Source organism: Mirounga angustirostris, unplaced genomic scaffold (assembly GCF_029215605.1).
Source record: "Mirounga angustirostris isolate CCGP_5_RB_7025 unplaced genomic scaffold, mMirAng1.0.hap1 SCAF_13, whole genome shotgun sequence".
Taxonomy (NCBI): Eukaryota; Metazoa; Chordata; class Mammalia; order Carnivora; family Phocidae; genus Mirounga; species Mirounga angustirostris.
This window is the reverse complement of record NW_026991721.1, coordinates 64,270,443-64,295,072: the sequence shown is the minus strand read 5'-3', so window position 1 is coordinate 64,295,072 and position 24,630 is coordinate 64,270,443. Positions and strand designations below refer to the sequence as shown.

Sequence of the window (24,630 nt, the reverse complement as noted above, 5' to 3'; positions counted from 1 at the left end):
TTTTACAATAAAAAATAAATTGTAGTTAATACAACATATAAGATTGGACGGCATAATCTCAAGTTTCTTTTGTTGTGATCTCTTCACACATGGTCTAATCAGAACTACTGATCATATTTACTATATGCAAAGAAAAAATTTGTACCATTAAGACAAAATATCTTCAAACATTTTTCTTTTGATTCAGAACATGTTGTTGCTCAAAAGATAAATAAAGGGGCTTGATCTGGCAAAATGTAAAACAGTTGACAACAAACTACTATCCACATACTGTTTCGTATAGCTCATTTTGGGATAAGAATAAAAAATAAAAAGATTTAAAATGCTTCTAACCTCATCCATCTCCTATTTTGTTCTCAGAAACCCAAGAAAGCAAGGGAGCTGAGGGTGGGGCGGAGAACCAAATAGTGGGTTTTTTCCCACATGACCAAGCATTTTACTGGACGTCACAGAAAGGGGCACATTCAGAATTTTTTTTTTTCTTTAAAGTATATTTTAAGCATGAAAAAGGCAAATCCTGTAAAAGCATAACACAGAAAAAGGAGCCATATATATTAGCTTAGCATAGGCTGATATTAGTCAAGCTTTCCAAATAGAAACTGAACTGTAAAACACTCAATACTTTAACAAAAAAAGGGAAGGTACGTAGAGTGAGAAAATGATATAACTCAAATTCTACTTTACTAAACCATGTCTCTGGCTAGAGTTCATAGCTAGCGCTATCTTTTTCTATTTTTTTAAGTTAAAACTCAGAGAAGGGCGCCTGGGTGGCTCAGATGGTTAAGCGTCTGCCTTCGGCTCAGGTCATGATCTCAGGGTCCTGGGATCGAGTCCCGTATCGGGCTCCCTGCTCCTTGGGAGCCTGCTTCTCCCTCTGCCTCTCTCTCTTTCTCTCTCTGTCTCTCATGAATAAATAAATAAAACTTAAAAAAATAAAAATAAAAATAAAAAAAAAAATAAAACTCAGAGAAAAGTTTAAAGCACAGAAGAGTCCCATAATTTATTCAGACTCACCAACTTTTAGTATTTTGCTACCCCTGCTTTATCATTCTCCCACCCTCACGCACATTATGTATTTTTCTGAAGCATCTGAGTGTAAGTTTACATATCATGCTTTCCCTCTTAATAGTTTTATGTGACTTTTTTTAAGAATAACAATATTCTTACATAAACAAGAGTTCTCAAACTCAGGAAAATTTAAGACTGATAAAGTACGTTCACCATATTCCAATTTTGTCAATTGTCCCAATCCTAAAAATGCATTTCTCCCCATCCAGTACAGAATTGAATCCAGATCATAGATTACATTTGGCTGTCTCTTCAGATTCATTTTGTCTGGAACAGTTCCAAAGCCTTTCTTCCTTTCAGGACATAAATGGTTTTTGAAGGAGGCTGGTTATTTTATAAAATGTCTGCAATTTGGGTTTGTCTGATGTTCCTTATCATTAGGTTCCAGTTCTAGGTATTCTTTACTAGACTACCACTTAAGTTATGAAGTGTCCTAAGGATATCACGGTCACAGGCCATGATATTGCCAACCTCCCTACTGGTGAAATGAACTTTAATTACCTGGTCAAAGTGTTATCCAGCTTCTCCACTACATAGTTACTGTTTTATCCCCTTGCAGCTAATATGTAATCTGTAAGGAGATACTTGGAGACCATGCAAAGCGCCTGTATCTTATTAAACTTTCCACCCTGGATTTAACATCCACTACTGGATTCTTGCTTAAACCAAATTATAAAATGTTTATGAGCCAACTTAAAAATCTTTTTTTAGTAGGCAACTTAAGTCCATTCATATTTGATATGACAATGTTTTGTTTCATCTAAATTAGTTTAATTACTGTGTGTACTAGTAGTATTTACTGTGTTCTCTCCAAGTGGCGTGTTTTGCTATCTTTTACATTTTCCTTTGGTATTTAGGAAGGTAATTTTGTTTTAGTGCATTTAGACGTTTGTTAATGCCCTTAATCTCCCTTTCTCTTACTTAAGCCTTTCATGTTTTGTTTGCTAGTTTTATGTTATCCTTTGTCTCCTACCCATTCAGCCATCTATGATCTCATTCTACTTTCCCTTATTTCTCCCTTCCCCTTTTTTGAGTGGTATTCCTTTTACTCCATCTAACATATAATATGCTATTCTTCTACCTATGTCCCCACCCTTGTTTCATTTAGTCCTTATTTCTATAATTTAATATATTAAGTGCTCATAATCCTTTTGCTGAAGCTGCCCTGGGCTGGGGATCTCTTCATTGGATAGAGCTTATCCCCTAATAAACTCAAGAAGGGCTCATGGATACAATATTCAGTAATTTCTTCAATGTTCAAGAATGGAATTACTCACTGCCATCATAACAGAAGAAAAACTTGGCTAGATGTCAAATCTTTGGCCTGTACTTTCTTTCCTTGAGTTTTTGGAAATTGCTATTCTGTTGCCATGATTTGCATGCTGCTCTTCATAAGTATGATGCCAGCTCAATTTACCTTAAAGTTTAACAGTTTACCAAAATATGTCTGAGTTGATTATTCTAGGTCAGTTTTTCCAAGTACATGGTAGGTCCTTCAAAAGTAGACTTAAATTTCCCTGACTCCCAGAAAGTTTTCTTGGCTTGTAGTTCCTAAGTTTTGTTCTACTGTGTTGTTTTTATTCTTCACAGACTCCCAGTTATGTTGGACATCCTTTGCCAGTCTTTCATTTTCTCTGAGATCCTTTTTACTTCCTTTCATTTTCATTCTCCGTCCCTCTTTAGATTTCCATTCCATTCTATTCTCTTGCACATTTTATAGTTTATTCTTTACTTTGAACATAGTTTGGTCTTTTTCTTCAATTTCTTTCCTGAGTTTTATCAATTCATATTACATTTCCTGTTGTGTTTTGTTTTTTAAATTCATTTCTCTCCTTTAATTCTTGGATACCAGGTTTTTGAGAATATTTCATTTAGCCTGGGGTACTGTGTTACAGCATTCTACCGTGTGGTTATTTTCCTGAGGGCTTTTTTTTGGCAGGGTGGATTTTCATCAGCTGAAATGCTTTAATACATATTTTCTGTTTTCTTCTAACAGTGGTGCTGTGTAAATTTGATTCCCAACCCCCACCCACCCACCCCATCATTCTGTGGACAGCATTCTTTAGTTTGAGAGTACCTCAAACTTAGCTTTGCGCAGTGGCAGTATCGTAGCCAATGAGGTTTATCCGAGGCGCGATTATTGCTAATTGAGAGTACCTCAAACTTTTGTCAACTTAGTGAAGTGCAGTTTCTTAAACGAGTGATGGGAGTGCAGAGCTTGAGGTCGTCTTTCATTCTGCAGGACACTTAATTTCTCTCTTTCTCCTTGTTTTCTCTTCTCTTCACTACTAGGTCAGATGCATCATGCTTCTCTATTTCTCTCCCAGAGGCAAAATTCTTCTAAGGATGCCACTTCTCACTCTAGAATTCCTTCCCTGTGGTGCTATAAACTACTCAAGTCCTATTCGGCACTCTCTCTTTTGGCACATACTGTTGTACTTTCTCCTTCTGAGGGTGACTTTTGTCTTTATTTTGTTACATCTCTCAATCTCTTCTCTGTTTCATAGCCTTGAAGGCTTTCCACTGCATCCTCTCCACACATACAGACTTGTAGCGCAGTAGAAGCTCTGTTGGAATTTGGTGATTATTTTGCTACTTTCAAGTAATTTGAGGTTTAGGGTGTTCGGTCTCCTAGTAATGCAGAATTTATGGGTTACCTGGGTTCTACCTGTGTTCCTTTTAGTCTATGGTTTTGGGGGAGAATGTGTAGAGATAAACAGAATCTGGCGGCTACCATTATCCTCCAAACTCAGAAACCAGTTAAAACTATATTATAATAATTTTCTATAGCTTCCGTATTCACTTTTTAACAAGTTGTCTCCAGGTTAATCATAAATAAGATTAGACAGTTATAAAAATTAGCTTCATCTATCTACTGAAGAAATAAATTATGTAAATGATGGGCTAATGGGGCTATATACAATTATCTTCACCTTAATGTGATGTAGATTATGAAAAATCATGCCAAACTGTATTTTACATATTAAAAAATAAGCTATGGATCATAAAAATGGAACAAAATACTACAAATACTGTACCATTATTAATACACACAAAAAATTTTGCTCTGGTTACCAACAGCTGTCCTCTTAAGTATGTTAAATTACTCATGTATCATGCTTCTAAACTAGCTTTGGGTTGACTATGGTTGTTTTTCATCACCCCAGAGTGAATATAATAGATTTATTTTCTAGAGCTTAACCCTCACTGTTATACAAAATATAATTTGCACATTTTTTAGATTGTAATTTTCAGAGTTCAGAACAGGAGAATTCTTACATCATTAGTTATTACAATTTTATAGTTAATGCAGAAAATCTAGGCACAATGCAATTATAAGGTATATCCAAGGAATGACACTGCCTATGAATTCTCTCATTTCTTTTTACTCTTACCCTATATATAAAATTCTTTTCTCATCATTCAATGTCTATTTTATTTTTAATGAAGAAATGGGTGCCAAAATAGGATACTTTATTTTTCAGATCGAGCAAAAAAAGATAAATCTGAACTACCACTTGGTAACTATTTCCTAAGATTTTAATGTACTTAGCAATCCTGTGCTACTGATATATAGTGACATGTCTTCCTTACAGATATATTCAACTATCTTTCCCAGGATATATACTTTGTTTTTGTTTTGTTTTGACTAGGAAAAGAACTTTCTCCTAAGCCACCCACTTTTTCTAACTGCAATTTTTGAGATAATTGTAGATTCACAATGATAAGAAGTAATACAACAGAGTCCCTTGTACACCAGTTTCCTTCAACAGTAACATTTTGCAAAACTATAGTATGATATTACAATGAGGATATTGACACTGATACAATCTACATAACTTATTCAGGTTTTCCCAGTTTTAGTGTCTACATGTGTGTATTAAGTTCTATACAATTTTATCACCCGTATAGGTTCATTATCCACCACCATAGTCAAGAGACTGAACACAGATCCTATACAAGGAGCCCTCATTGTTGCCCTTTTATAGTAATCACCTTCCCATCCTTCCCCTGGCCCCACCAAACTTATAAGCTTTGATTAATCTGCCCCCAATTCTAAAATTTTGTCCATCAAAAATGTTATATAAATGGAGTCATATCACATGAAACCTTTGGGACTGGCTTTTTTTCACTCAGCATAATTCCCTAGAGATTCATTCCGGTTTTAGTGTGTATCAATAGTTTGTTTCTTTTTGTTGCTGAGTAGTATTCTATGGTTTGTATGTATCACAGTTTGTGGAAGTACTCGCTAAAGGGCATCTAGGCTGATTTCAGTTTGTCGATATTAAAAATAAAGGTGCTATGGACATTCGTTTACATATTTTTATGTGAACATAAATTTACATAAGTTATCATGACTCTGACGTAAGTAACCAAGAGTACAATTGCTGGGGTTTACAGTAATTGTATAGTTTTACAAAAAATTCCCTGTAACATCTCACATTTTCATCAAGAATTTATGAGTGATCCATTTTCTTCACATTGTTACCAGCTTTCTGTGCTGTCATTATTTTTTATTTTAGACATTCTGTAGGTAGAGTATTACCTTCATTGTGGCTTGATTTTGTGACTAGTGATACTGAACACATTTTCTTTTTTTGACATCTGTATATCCTCTTTGATGAAATGTTGTCTTTTGCCAGCTGTCTAAATGGAATTTTTTTTTTTTTTTACACTATTCTATTTTGGGACTTCTTTATATATTCTAGATATCAGTCCCTTGTCAGATACGTGGTTTGCAGGTATGTTCTCCCAGTCTGTAGCTTCCCTTTTTTCCTCTTTGCCTGGGCTTTCAGAGAGTAAATGTTTTAATTTTGATGAGATGCAACTTATCAATTACTCCCTTTGTGGACTATTTTTGGTATCAAATCTAAGAACTCACTGCTTAACCCTCGATCTGGAAGATTTTTTTCCTATTTTTTTAAATAAAAGTTTATAACTTTACATTTTACATTTAAATCTATGATCCATTTTGAGCAAATTTTTGTACAAGGTGTAAGGTTTAAGTAGAGGTTCATTTTTATGTGTATGGATGCCCAATTATTCCATCACCATTTGTTGAAAAGGCCATCCTTCCTCCACTGAAACACTTCTGTGCCTTTCTCAAAAATCAGTTGGGAAAAAAAAAAATCAGTTGGGGCATACTAGTGCAAATCTATTTCTGGGTTTTCTGTTCTGTCCCATTTATCTGTGTGTCTATCCCTCCACCAACACCACCCAGTCTTGGTTACTGTAACTCTATAATAAGTCTTATCAGGTAGACTGATTTCTCCGGCTTTATTCTTATTTTCCCAAAACTCTCTTAAGTCTAGCTATTTTTATTCCTTTACCTTCTACATAAATTTTAGAATGAGCTTGTCTATATCATCAAAAAATCTTGCAGATTTTGAGAAGAAGGCTTATTAAATGATAATCTTGGAGAAAACTGACATTTTTACTATGTTGAATCTTCTAATTAATGAGCACATTATCTATTTATTGAAATATTTTTTTCAGAATTAGTAGTTTCTTGTACATAGGTCCTGTACATATTTTGTTGGATTTACACCTAAGGCGTTTTATCCCCATGTTTGTAAATGGTATTGTATTTGAATTCCACTTTCTACATGTTATTTGCTAGTATCCTGAAGTACAACTGATTTTTGAATGTTTATCTCATACCCTGCTATCTTGCAAAACTCACCTATTAGTTCTACAGGTTTTTGGTAGGTGCCTTGGGATGTTCTACATTAAAAAATCATGTTGGGGCGCCTGGGTGGCTCAGCTGGTTAAGCGACTGCCTTCAGCTGAGGTCTTGATCCTGGAGTCCCTGGATCGGGTCCCGCATCGAGCTCCCTGCTTGGCGGGGAGTCTGCTTCTCCCTCTGACCCTCCCCCCTCTCATGTGCTCTCTCTCATTCTCTCGCTCAAAAAAAAAAAAAAAAATCATGTTACCTAAAAAGGGGTGGGGGGGCAAATTTACTTCTTCCTTTAATTGGAATGCTTTTTTATTCCCACTTCTTGCCTTATTGTCTGACTAGGACTTCCAGTACTACACTGAATAAGAGTGGTGAAAGCAGACAGACATCCTCACTTAGAAACAACCTTGACATTCTAGGGGGAAAGCATTCAGTTTTTCATCATGAAATATTACGTTAGCTGTAAGGTTTTTTTTTTTTACCATGTTCTTTACTAAGTTGAGAAAATTACCCTCTATTCCCAGTTTTGTGAGTTTTTTTATTGTGAGTAGATACTGAGTTTTTTCAAGTGTTTTTCCTGAGTCAAATGATGTGATGGTGTGAATTTTCTTCTTTTGCCTATTAATATGGTAGATTACTCTAATTGATTTTTAAATATTGACCAGTTCTGAATCCCTGAAATGAACCCTACTTGGTCATAGTATCTAATTCTTTTTACATATTGCTTAATTCTACCTACTAATATTTTGGTAAGAATTTTCTTACCTATATGAATTAAGCATACTGGCTTGAAGTTTTGCTTTGTTTTAACTTTGGTTTAGTATCAGGATAAGACTAACTTCATAAAATAAATTGGGAAGGGTTCCTTCCATTTCTTTTTATTGAAAGAGATTGTGTTCACTTGGTGCTCACTGTTCTAAAATGTTTGATACAAGGCTCCAGTGAAACCATCTCAACTTGGGAGACTTCATTTTTGAGAAATTTTTAATTATGTGTTTAATACCTTAACAGGGCTATTTAAATTATCTAACTCATACTGGATTAATTATAGCTTGTGCTTTTTGAAGTACTGATTCATCTAAGTTATCAAATTTATGCGTGCAGAATGGTTTGTTGTAGTCCCTTATTATCCTCTTGACACATGCACGATCTGTAGTGGTACTCATTTCATTCCTAATACTGTAAATTTTTGTCTTTTTTTTTTTTCCTGTCAGTCTTACTACAGGTATGTCCACTGTATTGATCTTTCCAAAACATTAGCTCTGTGTTTCATGATTTTCTCGTTTTTCTGTTTTCAGTTTCACGGATTCTGCTCTTTTCTTTATTATGTCCTTCCTTCTGCTTGCTTTACGTTACTTTTTTCTTCTTTTTCCAGGTTAGCTGGAAGCTCAGATTACTGATTCAAAACTTCTCTTTTTTACCAACACAAGCATTTTACTAAAGGTGACCATTTAATGCTGTTAAGTTTCCCTCTCAGTACTGTTTTAGAGCTGTGTCTCAAAATTTTTTATATATTTTCATTTTAATTCCTTTCAAAGTGTTTTGTTATTATTTTTATTAATTTTCCTTGACGTCTCCTCTTAGACTCTTGGATTATTTAAGTGTGCTGTGTATTTTGCAAGTGTTTGGTGGTTTTCCAGTTATGTTACTGTTACTGATTTCCAACTTGATTCTATCATTGTTGAAAAACACACAATGATTTTAATTTAAATTTGTTGAGATTTGTTTCATGGTCTGAGGTATGGTCTTTCTTGATATATAGTCCATTAAAAAGAGTATACTCTGCTGTTGTTGAGTGCAACGTTTTATGTTTATTAGATCCTGTTGTTGATGGCACTGTTATCTGCTAATTTTCTGTCTAGAGGTTCTACCTATTAATTACTGACAGAGAAGCATTAAAGTCTCCAACTATAATTATAGATTTGTCAATTTCTCTTTTCTTTTTGGACAATTTTTCCTCATATATTTTCAGCTCTGTTATTTGGTAAATACACATTTAGCATTGCTGTCTTCTTGATGAACTAACCCTTTTATTTTATTTTTTAAAGATTTTATTTATTTATTTGACGGAGAGAGACACAGCGAGAGAGGGAACACAAGCAGGGGGAGTGGGAGAGGGAGCAGGCTCTCCACTGAGCAGGGAGCCCGATGCGGGGCTCGATCCCAGGACCCTGGGATCATGACCCGAGCTGAAGGCAGACGCTTATTGACTGAGCCACCCAGGCGCCCCTGAACTAATAACCTTTTATTATAATGACCCTATTTCTAGTAATTTTCTTTGCTCTAATGTCTACCTTATCTGATATTAATATGGCCACTTGCCTCGATTAATGTTTACATGATATAACATTTTTTTCATCCTTTTACATTTCAGCCTGTTTATGCCAATATATTTTAAAGGGAGTTTTTTGTAGCAAGCATACACAATTGGGTCATGTTTTTAAATCTGATATGCGAACTCTACCTTTTATTTGGTACAATTAGACCATTTACATGTAACTAAGCCTGCTATTTTAGTTTTTTGTGTCTCTCTCCTGCTTTCCTGTGGATTACCTGAACATATTTGTTTAAATTCTATTTTATCTAGTTTTTTGGAGTGTTTCGGTGGCTGCTCTAGGTATATTATATACACATAACTTATCATTCTACTGGTGTCATCCTTTTACCAGTTCAAGTGAAGTACAGACTTTACCTCCCTTTATGTCCTTTTACCATCTCCTGTTTATAAAGTAATTGTCTTAAATATTTCTTCTGCATACATTTACAACCACATCAAACAATGTTATGGTTTTGGCTCAACCATCAAATATAATTTTGGAAACTTAGGAGGAGAAGGAAAGCCTATTTAGTAGTTACCCAGATTTTTAGCGGTATGTTCTTTCTTCATTCCTACCATTCCTAGATGCCTTCTTTTTATTATTTCCTTTCTGTTTAGAGAATTTTCTTTAGCCATTTTTTAAGGTGGGTCTACTGGTGGCAAATTCCCTTAGTGTTCCCTCACCCAGGGTGGGTCTTGATTTCCTCTTCATTTCTGAAGAGTATTTTCACTGGGTATAAGACTCTAGTTGACAGTGCTTTTTTCTTTCAACACTTGAAAAATGTGCCACTTTCTTCTGGTCTCCATAGTTTTTGATAACAAATTTGCTTATGAGAAATCAGAGTAATTTTACCCTGTAAGAAAATGTATCTTTCTCACTTGCTGCTTTTAAGATATTTCTTTGTCTTCAGTTTTCAGAAGCTTGACTATAATTGGATGTAGAGTGATTCTGGCTTATCCTGTTTGAGATGTACTCAGCTTCTTGGATCTATAGCTTTATACCTTCTGCCAGATTTGGGAAATTTCTAGCATTATTTCTTCAAGTATTTTTCCAGCTCTGCCTTCCTTTTCCTCTCCTTCCAGGACTCCAATGACATACATCTTAGGTCTTTTATTATAGTTCCAAAGGTCCTGAGAACTTTTTAAAAACTTCCTCCAGTCTATTTTCTCTCTGCTGCTTACAGCGGGCAATTTCTATTATTCTACCTTCAAGTTCACGGATTCTTTCTGCAGTCTCCTCGGTTCCACTATTGAGTCTATCCATCAGGTTTTTCACTTTGGTATTCCATTTTTCAGTTCTAAATTCCCATTTCACTTTCCTTTTTATCTGTTATTTCTTCCCTGAGAATTTCTATTTTCTCATTTGTTTCGAATGGGCTTAGGATCTCCCACTGAAGTATTTCTATGATGACTGCTTTAAAATATTTGTCATAAATTCTAAGTGGTCACTTTGGTGTTTGTATCTGTTGATTGTCTCTTCTTTCATTCAAAATAAGACTTTCCTGGTTCTTAATATAGAGAGCGTTTTTTTTTCTTTTTTTTCTATTGAAACCTGGACATTTCAGGTATTATGAGATTCTGGACCCTATTTGAATCTTCTGGTTTACTGGCTTCCTTTGACACTGCTCCAGGGAGAGAAAAGATTCCTGCTTCATTACTGCCAGTGGGAGGAAAAGTCCAAGTCTCCCACTCGGCCTTTGCTGGCACCTGGGATGAGGAGCTCTTCATTACTGTTGGGCAAGGGCTGACGTTCTGGCTGCTCAGTAAGCCTCTGCTGATATCTTGGCTGTGAGGGGCAGAAATGTTTCCTAAGAGCTCCCCTGATAGCCTCCATTGACACCATAGGTAGGTGGGGGCTAGTCTCCTTACTGTTCAAAGATGGCAAAAATCCTGACTCTTCACTAGGTCTCTTCTGACATCAATGGGGACAGAAAGAAGCATTTCCTTCCTATGGAGGTGGGAGTGAAGGCTAGGCTCCCCGTGTGTCTCTAATGACAGTGAACCAGGAGAACAGGAGAGTAGTAGTGGGAAGGTTTGTTACTGCCCAGCAGGGATGAAACTCCTGGCTATCTACTCAGTCTTCTCTTTCTAACCACCCAGGCAGGGGGCTAGAAAGCCTAGTTATAACTTCATGAGAATAGAAGTCTAGGCTCCCCACTCAGCCTCGGCTGGTATGGGTTGAGACAGGGGCCACAGTCTTTCTGTGGTCTTTGGCTAGAACAGAATGGGTACCATCTAAAAGTTTTCTGCCTTGCTAGGCTGTCCCTTTCCTGGTCTTTTGGCTGGAGACAGCAGGCTTTTCAGTCTATGCCTGTTGCTGTTTCCAGGATGCCAGCTTCTTCAGCTCCAAGTTTGGGCTATATTAGGCAAAAAGAAAACCCAGGGAACTCACCCCATGTCATTCCTTGAGTCCTGAGGTCCCTAGTCTTTATGCCTTTTCTCCACCTTTCAGAGTCTTCTTATGTTTTATTTTATATATAATGTTCAAGACTTTTAGTTGTTTTAGCAGGAGAAATAGGGCAATGTACATCTACTCCATCTTCCTGAAAGCAGAAGTCCCCACTTTTTAAACTGGTTCCCACTATGTCCAACCACACAAATTCCTGGAAAAATGAGGGTAGAGTCTGTGGAAGAGATTTTTCTTTATGTGATGCTTACATATTTGGACAAAATGGACCACTCCACCATCCAAATGAGTTATGTGGCTAAGCCAGACATTTAAGAATGTCCAAATCATCTGTTAATTCAGGGAAGAACCTATGATACAAACTTGTGCATACCAAACACTTGAAATGCTTATGATTTTATAAATACTTATGAATTTAACAATTTTTCATTCAGAACTTTAAAATAATCATTAAGCCATGTTTACTTAGGGAACAGAAGTCTTTCACATACTCTGGTTTTTCCAAAGACACTAAATGGAACGATACAGCTAAACTCAATTTCAGACTTTTGAACACATTTTGTGATAATAAAGATATTTAAGTGTACTTACCTAATAGGATTAAAAATATACAAAGAAAAAATGGCCTATTACAGTGCCCACTGCACAGAGAAGGCAACTCAATAAATGTTATATGACAAAAGATACCAATAAAAAGATAGTGTCTAAAATTTACTGTTAAATAGAAATGCTCCTCCCTAGTTAATGTCAAACATGAGATCCTATCATTTTTAATTTGTGAAATATAATTTCATAGTTAACTGATAAAAATTATACTTCCAATTTTTATGTATCACTAGCATGTATTTAGGACTATCTCATTATAAAAATATATACTCAAATGTGCTCGGCAATAAGCAGATTCAAGGTTTCTTTGATTATGAAATTCAGAGAGACTGGTTTAGACAGCTCTAATCAATGAAAATAAAAGGTTCCAGTTACCTCACAAGTCACTAGGAACAAATTTTTTTAAAAGGTTAGTAAAAGGAATTTTTCAGCTGATATTATTTTTTCAGGATTAAGGAGATATGTAAAACAAAAGTAAATTATAACACATATTTCAGTATTCTCACTCCCCCTCAACATCCCAAGGACATAAACAGTGATGTAACAAAGTAGAGATAATCCTTAAATCACCTTATTCTAGTGCAGAGCTTCCCAAATACATTCCTCAGAATCCTAGGATCCCTTAAAATATTCACAAATATCCCACAGAGAAAGAAAATGTTAGGTTAAGCAAAGTTAAGCAAATTTCTCTACTACAGGAATCCTCAGGGCATTTAAAATAAAATATGCACAGTGAACTTCCAAAGAGGATTACAGTTGCACCATTTCCCAAATTTAATCAAGGAAGCCTTCTCCTAACCTTTTATTAAATCCTGTTGGAGATGAGTGTTAAACAGAACTCAGTCTGAGAGGTAAGAGAGTGGCAAAAGAGCCCTTAAATGTGGCCAGGTAAAATGAAGGCCAGAAATTTACTAAATAGCATAGCTATAATGACTAAAAAATAATTCAATGAACAAATTATGAAAAGTTTTAAAAACTGTAGGCAATTCCTAGCACTCATTAAAAAAGTAGTCTATCAATCATGCTGAAAGATGACCCTAAACATTTATTATGTCATAATGACAAATTAGCTAAATGCTATTTCCATTCATATTTTTATCTTAAATATTACTCTCAAGTTAATTTATTTGAACACAGAGATAAAATAACTCTAGGAATCGGATGTCTCAGACGAAGGTTAATAAAAACTTTAATTTTTAATAGAACCTTGCACTTAACTGCCTGAAATTAAGCATCACTTGTTAACCTCACTGTATACACATATCTATTATACTGTAGCTCACTGAAAGAATGTACAGTAAACAGAACAAAGAATTATCAATGTTGTGTATGTACGTACATGTGTTTGTGTGTGTGCATATATCCAATAAGACAAATATACCAGAGTCCGTGAATAAAAGTAGGAAAATAAATTTAAAAAGAGTTCAATTCAAATTAAGCCAAATATTATATAAGTCTGAATGAGACTCAACTAGATTTTTACAATTCACATTTATACCTAATTCTTTTTAAAACACATAGAATTAACAAAATACACAATGGCAAACAGTGATATAAAACTAATTTTAGATGCTGTGTGATGATTTCTATAGATTAAGAAATGTAGGTTATAGGTTTTGAATTCAGAAAATAATGGGAATTTACTTACCTCTAACCAAAGTTCTCTGAAGGTAGTATCCTCCTTAGAACCCCTATCTTGGGTAGTTCACCTGCTGTAATTTCCCTAAAGAGATTCCAGCAAAGTCTAGCAAGTTTTAAGTTCCCTTCTGCAAGCCCTATTAGCGCATGTGTGTTATATAAACTTGCTCACATACTGCTTCATAGCTGTAGCCTCCAATTCCCACTGAATCACCACCACCACCACTACCACCACGATCCATGTATCAATGGAGGACACTACCTTTGGAGAATTCCATTTGGAAATGTGTCTTTTTTCACTTCTCCAAAAGTATCCTCCAAAGTGCCCCACTGCTGAATCTATAATGTACTTGAGGAGTGGTGGTAATCAGCAGGCAAGAAAATGAGGACACAAAGATTTAGCTAAGCAATTGGACTTGCTGACTACTCAAATACAATATTCCAACATAACAAAACAAATAACACTAGCTTCCTCAACACTCAATTAATATGTAAAAACACTGAACTGTGCAAAAGCTTTCATAAAAAATACTTTTCATAACCAAAGCAGAAAACGTCGTCTTTATCACCTGGGACTACCAAATATTTCCCTAGTGTATTTTACTAAAGAAGTGCCAATATTTAAAAATGAGTTAGGAAATAAGTCATTGAAAGACAAATGTTCAAAATTTTTTAGTATGCCACTCCTACCTTAAACTACAAGGAAAAAAAAAAAAGAGAGAGAGAGAGAGAGAAAGTAAAAATTGTTCAACCAAAAATGGAAAACAAAACGAGCCACTCACATGAAGGCCAATCTCATATACTTAGGATGGCAGTTTACAAAGGGTACTATTAACAAAATTTTTCAAATCTATTCAGGAAACTGACTGAAACATAGTACAGGAAAGAAGACTCGATCTTATACTATCCAGAAAAGGTCTTCTACTTGGATTCCCACCGATTGATTCTGTAACTTCTTATCGATTATTTCTTGATAGCCATATGAGAGTAGGAGAAAAAAGCAAAGGGAAACAACTGTCCTAGAGGCCAGAGGACCCAACCATATTTGAAGCACTATTTTAGAGGATAAAGTATGGAGTAGCTTTAAAAACACTGATTTTAGGGGCGCCTGGGTAGCTCAGTCATTAAGCATCTGCCTTCGGCTCAGGTCATGATCCCAGGGTCCTGGGATTGAGCCCCGCATCGGGCTCCCTGCTCCGCGGGAGGCCTGCTTCTCTCTCTCCCACTCCCCCGCTTGTGTTCCTGCTCTCGCTATCTCTCTGTCAAATGAATAAATAAAATCTTAAAAATAAATAAATAAAAACACTGATTTTAGCTACAAGCCACCATCAGCTTGGTAGCAACATAAATAAGGCCCAAAACAATATAGCTCTTAAAGTTTCCCCTGGCTCATAACAGGTTCAGAATAAATCTTTCTGAACACTCTAATTTTAAAAATCAACTTAACTCGCCATGGCTCTCCTTTTGTATCAGTAAACACAATAAAATGCAATAATAAAATTATCAAAAAGCAATTGAAAAATGGATAAGACCTTAGAAACAGATGAAAAATGAGAAAACCTTAGAAAATCTCCCAGTTGGATTCTCAGTATATAAATAATTAAGCTAACTTTTAATTAATCAATTAACTAATTTATATCAGATTCTTCAAATTCCTCTGCTTCTACGATGCATGGTTTTTAAATTAAATTTTAGAATAAGGATGTTCCTTTAAAAAATGTAGCCTCTATTTATCATAAAAACCAGGGGTTATTTTTCCAATTTTGAAAATATATGGAACAGGGGCATCTGGGTGGCTTAGTCGGTTAAGCATCTGCCTTTAGCTCAGGGCATGATCTCAGGGTTCTGGTATCAAGCCCCTCATTGGGATCCTTGCTCAGTGGGGAGTTTGCTTCTCCCTCTCCCCACCTCCACCCCCCCTCCACGTGTGCTCTTTCTAATAAATAAAATCTTAAAAAGATATATATATATGGAACAATGTACACAAAAGAAAAAGTACTTTCTGATACAAAAAATGGTCACAAAAAGAACATTTATAAAACAGACTGTTTAGAGGTAAAAAAAGGATAAAGTGAAATAATCTAGTCATCGATCAGAAGAATAAAATACTGAACCATGAGGCAGCACATTTGAATTCACTTTTCCCTTTTATACATGCACTATTAGGACTCACTGAAGGGTCAAAAATCTTCTAGATCTTGCTAGTTTAAGAGCAGGAATTACTAACAACCCAAGAAGGTGTATCTAGGATGATACCTTACAACAGATTATACCACTGTGCTATTATGTATTCTGTGTATGGATACACAAGCAGTCAGCTGAAAGGTACACACCACACTAGCAAATGCTTGACTGGACCCATAAGGCCGGATCACCAATGGAATATCAAGATATGTGTCGATTCTCCAGCCCTCATAACCACATTCCAGACACCTCACGTAGTCCTTCAGCTTGCCTTGATATAGTTCGTTTATAAGATCAGCCTGAAAATAAGAACATTAAAAAGTATTCCTTAAAATTTATTTTTAAAATACACAAAAATTCCTGCTTTTAAAAATAAGCTTCAAAGGATATTCATTCTTTACTGCTGAAGTTTTAGAAAGCTTTAAGATTTATCTAAAATTCTATTAAAAAAATGAAGGCTTGACAAAAATTAACTAAAAATCAATAAAATTAGATTAACACTAATTTAAGAATCAATGTGCAAAAATTAACTAGTTCAATTCTCTTATCACTAAAAGCTCTACTACTAAGATGTTTTGTTGAAATCAGTTACCAATTTATTATACGATTAAGCTTCATATTATCTTTTCATTAGGTTGAGAATACACCTAATCTATCACTTTAGGCATGTTGATGATTACATAACTAAACAGCCAGCTAGTTTTATAGCTTTACACATGTATACCACCACTCTCACAATACTATATTCTGATTCCTAAAATCCTATCTTCTAGCTCAAGGTGCAAATAAAACTTTTTAACTTTCAGTAATATACATAAAACAATTTTAAGGGGAAACATATGGCAAATTTCCTTTAAAAATGTATAGAATTTTTAAAAAATTCCATCTCCATCAAAATATCCTCATTTAAAAGAATGGATCTCTCACTAAGTCCCCAAACTTAGCCAACTGGGGCTTCTGTCCCAAAAAAGGCAGGTAATTCCTTTAGTAAGGACCCTCCAAATGAATGTCTTGCCTCAAAATTCTCATACCAAAATTTAGGTATGCAGCAGGAATGCCTCAGTTGATCTCTTAGTGGAAGCATTGACCCAAAGAGGGATATAAAAAGGGGAAGAGTAACTTCAGACCTATGAAGAAGAAACAGCCCCTAACACCATATAAATGAAGTTACTAAAATACAATAGGACTAGGTAGAGAAACTGGATCACTAAGTAAACTTAATTTTTTTTTCAGTATCTCTTAAGGAAGAATGGAAAAGAAGGAAAGTGTATTACAATTTATCTCTTTCATAAATTTGTATCTCTTCAAATGTCTAGGGCTTATAAGCCTTCAAACTAGGACCCATCATCATTGTCTATACTAACGCCATTTATTTAATGAAGCCTTCTTCATTCACCTGCCTCAGTCATAACTGATATATATCTTCTGCATCTGAGAGGGCATTTCTAAATGGTTCAAACCAGTGTTTTTCAAACAGTTTTGATAACAACCCACAGTAAGAAAATAATGTATATCTCAACCCAGTACATCCAACTATAACAAAATTTGCACAAAATAATACCCTTATTTTTGTGCTACTCTCTTACACTTTTCTATACTAGTCCATTTTTTTAAGTGCGGATGTAGATTCACTAAACTGATTTTATAACACACGAATAGATCACAACCTACAGTCTGAAAACTCTGGCCCAAGCCATCATCATAATTCCAGTCAGACAGCAGACTCTCCAGGCTATCTTCCAGAATCTTCCTCCTTTTTCATCCCTGTGATCCCTCCCCAACCACCCCCCCTCCCCACCCCCACCATTAGAGTTCTCTTTCCTGAGTTCTGAGCCCCACCCAATTCAGCCTTACCATCCCACAATGATATATCGAATGCTCTTCCCACCTCTAACCTGTTCTTTTTCTACTGGAAGAAGAACAGAGTCAGATTAAGAGGAATCCTAAGTGTTAAAAGCATACCTCCTTGGTCAAAATGAAGGTAATACTCAACTATACTTTAATCTGCTATAGATTATAATACATGTAATTTACTTAGTAAATATCTGAAAATACTGTTCAAATATCATCCCCAAAAAACTACACATACACATGTATGTATTTATATATGAATTATACAGTTTTTTTTTTTTTTAAAGATTTTATTTATTTATTTGAGACAGAGAGAATGAGAGGGAGGAGGGTCAGAGGGAGAAGCAGACTCCTTGCCGAGCAGGGAGCCGGATGCGGGACTCGATCCCGGGACTCCAGGATCATGACCTGAGCCGAAGGCAGTCGCTTAACCAACTGAGCCACCCAGGCGCCCATGAATTATACAGTTTTCAGTTAAAAAGAGACCATCTAGATCATAGAAACTAACTTCCTTATTTTAAAGATGAGGAAACTGAGGTCTAGCATGGTTTAATGAGGATCTGTATGACTCAGTTAATGGCCAAATGAGAACCTAGTACTTTCAATTCCCCATTTAATACTTTAACAACTGAACTAATGCCAGAGTTTTAAAACATTTCAATAGAATAGAAGTCACTTATGAATGATTTATTATAAAACATTCCTTTCAACCTGAGATGAATTACCTGTTCTGTTTGTTTCCATTTCTGTTCCAATGCATCAAACATGACTCTGCACAGTTCTTGTACATCATGCTGCTGCCAAGCTATTTTAAGATAAAATTTAATTAAAAACAGCAATAAATTTAGTGTAATGAAACATTAATTTGTTGTTTAAAAGCAAACTGTTAAAAGTATGGAAAAGTCTACACAAAATAATTCTAAATTTAAAAAAGAACAAAAACTATACATTACAGTTAAGTCATGAAAAGGTAATCACAAGGAAAAGAATCAAGCGAACTTTAAGTAACATATGCTTTACGGTATGATATTTGCTATTTTTGCTATGTTTCACTGTAGAGTTAAGAAATATGTTAAGAAAAATCTAGAACAAACTAAAAATTTTAGTTTAAGTACATAAAAACAGAGTTTATACTTTACAAGAAAATTTTAATTGATCAAAATTTATGCCTAGTGCTTAAATTCTAAAAATAAGTTTTGTTTTGGGTTTTTTAAAAGATTTTATTTATTTATTTGACAGAGAGAGACACAGCAAGAGAGGGAACACAAGCAGGGGGAGTGGGAGAGGGAGAAGCAGGCTTACCGCCGGGCAGGGAGCCCGATGCGGGGCTCAATCCCAGGACCCTGGGATCATGAGCTGAGCCGAAGGCAGACGCTTAACGACTGAGCCACCCAGGTGCCCCAAAAATAAACCCCAGCAAAAGGCAATGAGAAGATTTATCATAAAGTCAATTAAGCTATTAACATATTTTGTTTATAATACTGTCTCCCAGAATTCCTTTGAATATTAGAAACACTTATCATTACAAGAGAATTAATACCCTCACTACTATCCCATCCAAAGCTCCTTGTAACATCTGTGGTTTCAATTGCTCTCTTTTTGCTGGTCTGTAACAAAACAAAAAGCCTTTGAAGTTGGTATGGAATACTTGTCACGGGATCTTCTTCAGATTCTTCAAATTCCCACCTATTGAAATAAAATATTTGAAAATCATTTACAAAATATTTTTATTCTTTAAAGCATCATTAATATTAACATAATAATATAAGACTGTAACTCTTGGGGTATACAGAATTTGGATATTAACTGAAGCTATTATTATCTAATGAAATAGTAGCCTTTCCCTAATTCATAAATTCAGAAGAAATTTAGACTTTAACAAGAAAAGACATAAGAAGGCAACACTAATGAAAGGCAAAGCTCATCTAAAAGTAATCATAGAATCTGAATCTGATCAAGACTCTTGTCCTAATTATTAATTCAAAAAAATACAGAGAACAGAACAATATTAAATGACACTATGGCATTTAACTATCAAAATCCAAACTGTGGAAAACTACAGGAGAAAGGACATCAGTTTTCAATATATGGAATAAACTGCAAGGGGAAAAAAAGGTGGAAGGGAATTAAAAATAGATTAAATAGATTAATAATCTTATCAGTCAGTTGCACTGTATGGCTCTTGTTTGGATCCTGATTTGAACAGATTGTTAAAAAAAAATTATGAGCTATCAGGGAAACCTTATTAGCACTGACCGGTGATATGTTTACAGATGACACAATGGGAGTGTGCTTCCAAATAATGAGAATAGAGGGTATTAGATAAAAAAGACTGATCATGAGTTGATAATATTCAAAGCTGGGTGACGGGTACAAAGGGATTCATTACAATGTCTACGTTCAGAAGTAAATTCAGATGATGAGCTTCCATATGAATGGAATGATAATGTTTGAGCAACACAACCAATATTAAAAGTTCCAAAAATACTTTACATATTTACAGTAATTTCAAAGATGTTATTCAAGAGTAACACACAAGGAAAAATCAGTTAATCTGTACTTTAAAATGTCTTAAAAAAATAAGTTATGCATACCTTAAAGAAAATGTACAAAACAAGAGTATATTAAATGTATTACAATAAGATATTCATAAAAATAACTTTCTGACTTTTAGGGTTTATTTAAATATGGATTTCCTTCATAGAGCATTTTAAAGTACCGGTGGTATATATACCATCTTTTACACACTTAGACACTTACACACACACACACACACACACACCCCAAAAGGACAGCTGCAGTATATTTTAATTAGAAACAAAGTTCGAAAGTTTAAAAAGACAACTTTGTTTCTTAAATTGAGAAGTAAAAGGAAAGAATATGGTTTACATACTCAGATTATCTCAAAAAGCAGATAACATATTTCTTTATAAAGATGTTAAAGCTGTAAGTGAGGGAAAGCTTTAATACAGTAATTTATCCCAAATGTAAATCTTCTTAATTTTATCTTTTGCTGGTCTACACACTTCTGGTTCTCTCTCTCCACAAATTTTTCATACGTCAATCTCTCATAAGATCTTTTTCTTATATACTATTCAAGACATCTTATGAAGTGAGAAATACCCCAAAATACAAGAAGGTAAATTAGATTTTATTAGTTAAAACCTATACTTTCATTCTTAAATCAGTTTTATTTATAAATTTTTTTTGAATACTCACTTATATAATGCATTCCTAAATTCAGGAGTCATAAAAAGTGTCTGCAAAAGGCTATTCAAATAGCAAGTCATTGCTTGGTTTACTAATCCCACATATCCTTTAAAAAGAAAACACAAATATACATAAATCAGCATCTACATTAAAAATAACAAAAAGAAAACTTAGTAAGAATTTACTGCACAGTAAAAATTGAGAGGTTAAGGTTACTTGGAAATTATTTTAGTTTTTTCAACAGCAATAAGAAAGACCCCTTTTTCTAAAATGTTCACTATGTAAACCTTGTTTCTCAGAAAAAGGGAGGATGTCTTGTTAAGTGTCCAGAGATATGCATGGATGTTACATAGCATTTAATAAAATTTAAATAATACTTCAATACAGTATGTTTACTTGATATAAAAATAATCTTTGTTCCCCAAGTTGATAAGTTGTTGATTAAAATGGAAAAGTATAAACATATTTACTTATCACAGACCCAAAATAGGAAGACTGAACTGAACCAGCTATCCATGCTATCAGGCTCTATAAACCAATTTGTGCCAAGAATTAATAATATATGAGATAAATTCATTATATAAAACTCAGAATGACTTCCTCTATTTTAACAAGCCCATTAAGTATGAGATTCTATAATACATTAGCACACTATGCAAAGACTATAAAGTAAGAAGAGAAGTCAGAAATAGGAAAGAATAGAGAGAGGGAGTGGGGAAGGGAGGAAGGAAAAAAGAAGCTTATAGGAACTTAAAATTCAAGTGAATGATTAAAATTACTTAGCTTTATATATCTGATTGGATATGGCTACCATTGTTGAGAACATTTTTGGAATTCCTCTTTTGAAGTAGGCTTCAGGCCCCATTTATGAGATACACATACACCAAAAAAATCAGTCTCATCGTATTAGTTATACCTCATTACATGAGCAAAATGTGGTAAACACTTTGCTTAATAATTAAACTTATTTACTCCCACTTAATACTGAATGACTTGGGTGTTTCCAAAAAAAAAACACTTAAATCTTTTCTCAGCAGACACTGAAGGTGTTCACTGAAGCTTTTCAAAATACTTTTTCAATTCCCCAATTATCAAAATGTCTTGAGAAATGGTAGGCTCTGCAGATAATTATACTGCCAAAAGTGATGAAAGGACAAACAAATATGCATGATAAGCCTTGGTCAGTTGTGGAAGAGAGGAACAAACTCCACATTATCTATGGTTCTAAGAAGAGATCAAGTAGCTACCCACTTTTCACTCTGGACTAAGGTTCAAGTTTTAATTTCTAATGCCTTTCATATTTAAGAATACTGTGTTTATAGGGGCGCCTGGGTGGCTCAGTCAGTTAGGTGTCCGACTTTTGCTTTTGGCACAGGTCATGATCTCAGGGTTGTGAGATGAAACCCTGCATCGGGCTCCACGCTAGACGTGGAGCCTGCTTAAGATTCTCTCTCCCTGGGGCACCTTGGTGGCTCAGTCATTAAGCGTCTGCCTTCGGCTCAGGCCATGATCTCAGGGTCCTGGGATAGAGCCCCACATCGGGCTCTCTGCTCAACGGGGAGCCTGCTTCTCCCTCTCCCACTCCCCCTGCTTGTGTTCCCTCTCCTGCTGTGTCTCTCTCTGTCAAATAAATAAAATCTTAAAAAAAAAAAAGATTCTTTCTCCCTCTCTCTCTCAAAAAAAAAAAAGTACTGTGTATATTCTGCTGTACATTGTTATAGAATTATAAACTATGTCAATTCCTAACCATCCCTCACCTGAGCTGTTCTCATAGCACCCTGTCTTTAATCCACATTGGAGCCTTCAGCTCACTGTTCTGTAATAACCTATTATATGTCTTCCCCATCAGCTGTGAGGGGAGGGGTCAAATCTGACTTAGCTCTCTATCACATAGAAAAAACTATGGTCATGTGTACTTGATTTGGCACCATATCTGCACAGAATGAACAGTGTCTTACATAAAGACACTATTTGCCAAAACTATGAAGATTTCAGTGATACTAATAAAAGTGCTACTGAATAACAGAAATCTTTTGTCATTAAGCGTTGTCTAAATCAAAAAAACTTCAAAAGACAACTGTTATCAAATGGGTACTATATCTGAAATAGCTGTGAACCAATACTGTAAGTGTGAGCCTCTAAGGGAGAAGAAGGTGAAAACATGTCATTCTGTGAGGGGCACATGTGGAAAGAAATCCTGAACGGAACCACCAGGTAATGAAGTAAAAGCATCAAATAGGCCAAATGAAGAATGCAGAATGCAACAGGCCAACTCCTGGGGCTGGTAAAATAAAAGAAATTTTTTTTTTTTTAAGACTTTATTTACTAGGGGCGCCTGGGTGGCTCAGTCGTTTAAGTGTCTGCCTTCGGTTCACTTCGCCTCACAATAAATAAAACCTTTTTTTTTTTTTTTTTAAAGATTTTATTTATTTGACAGAGAGAGAGGGAACACAAGCAGGGGAAATGGGAGAGGGAGAAGCAGGCTTCCCGCCAAGCAAAGAGCCCGATGTGGGGCTCGATCCCAGTCATGACCTGAGCCGAAGGCAGCCGTTTAATGACTGAGCCACCCAGGTGCCCCAAATAAAAGAATTGTTAAAGAAACTGGCCAAGGACAGTTATCATGGATTCAGATAATGCAAACACCCTAGTTACATAGTTTCTAATCACTTACAAGTCCACATTAGCCTTCAATCTGCTCCTTATCCCTTAGTGTTCACATACACAATACCCCACCCCTACCCGCCCCCACCACCTCCTATCAACAGTGGCTGGCTACCCCAGGGGGTGTTGGTACTCAAGGGAGACAGGAAAGAAATCCCCAAACCTCGCGCATTATAGAGAAATGTGTTCCTAGAGCCCTGAGTCTAAATCATGATAGCATCTTCCAATAAAAACATTCTGTATATGGTGCCAAGATTTACAATAATTTAAGGAAAATGCAAATTCAACAGTCACTAACAAAATTATGCTTAAACTACAACTCCTTTGGATGCTTATAGACTATTTTAAATTCAGAAAGGCAGTACCCCTAGAAAACTGGAGGAAAACGTACAGGTAAGAAAAAGGAGTGGAGTAGAGGTGTATAAGAAACAATAATTGGGAATGAAGGCTGCGATTACATGGCAATTTAGAACAAAGGCCTCTAAAAATTGTTTTAAATAAACTTCAACTTAGTAATTCAATTTGAGAACTTATCCTAAGGAAATAGTTAAAGATAAAAAATAAAAACTTATATACAAGAATGTTCATAATATCAGTAATTATTTGCTTAAATATCTGAACTATACAATGAAATACTGTTTTCAGTCATTCAAAACCTTATATTAAAATACTATTTAATAGCATTGAAAAATGCTTATCATATAGTATTAAGGAAAAAACACATAGTAAAAAATGCTTAAAACATGTGATACCCCCATTTTCTTAAAAACATACCTATGGAGGAAAGATAAAACAGAAATAAGCCAAATCACTATTAAGTAGTTTCTGCTAGTAGTACTGCCAGTGATTTTCACTTTCTTCATTTTAAAGTATGACAATGAGCATGTATTAAATACTTTTTTTAAAGTATGAGTCAGTCTCTAGGAATTTATAGGCATCATAGAGCCATAGAGTATATAGTACAAAGTAGGAGTTTTATAAATACCCCTACATAAAGGACTGAATTGGTCG

General features: G+C 35.1%; 1 protein-coding gene and 1 pseudogene across 4 annotated transcripts in view; one reads left to right on the top strand and one right to left on the bottom strand.

Moving 5' to 3' along the window:
• USP47 (ubiquitin specific peptidase 47) overlaps window positions 1-24,630 on the bottom strand; it is a 110,591-nt gene that overhangs the window by 34,787 nt on the left and 51,174 nt on the right. For all 4 annotated transcript variants that reach the window (XM_045894130.3, XM_045894129.3, XM_045894131.3 and 1 more), the window contains 4 exons: window positions 20,968-21,064; window positions 19,289-19,434; window positions 18,474-18,553; window positions 16,047-16,196 (listed from right to left, as the gene is read on the bottom strand). In XM_045894130.3, the coding sequence (XP_045750086.1) occupies window positions 16,047-16,196; window positions 18,474-18,553; window positions 19,289-19,434; window positions 20,968-21,064 (473 nt within the window). The remainder of the gene's footprint in view (window positions 1-16,046; window positions 16,197-18,473; window positions 18,554-19,288; window positions 19,435-20,967; window positions 21,065-24,630) is intronic.
• On the top strand, window positions 3,155-3,252 carry LOC123858171 (U4 spliceosomal RNA; annotated as a pseudogene).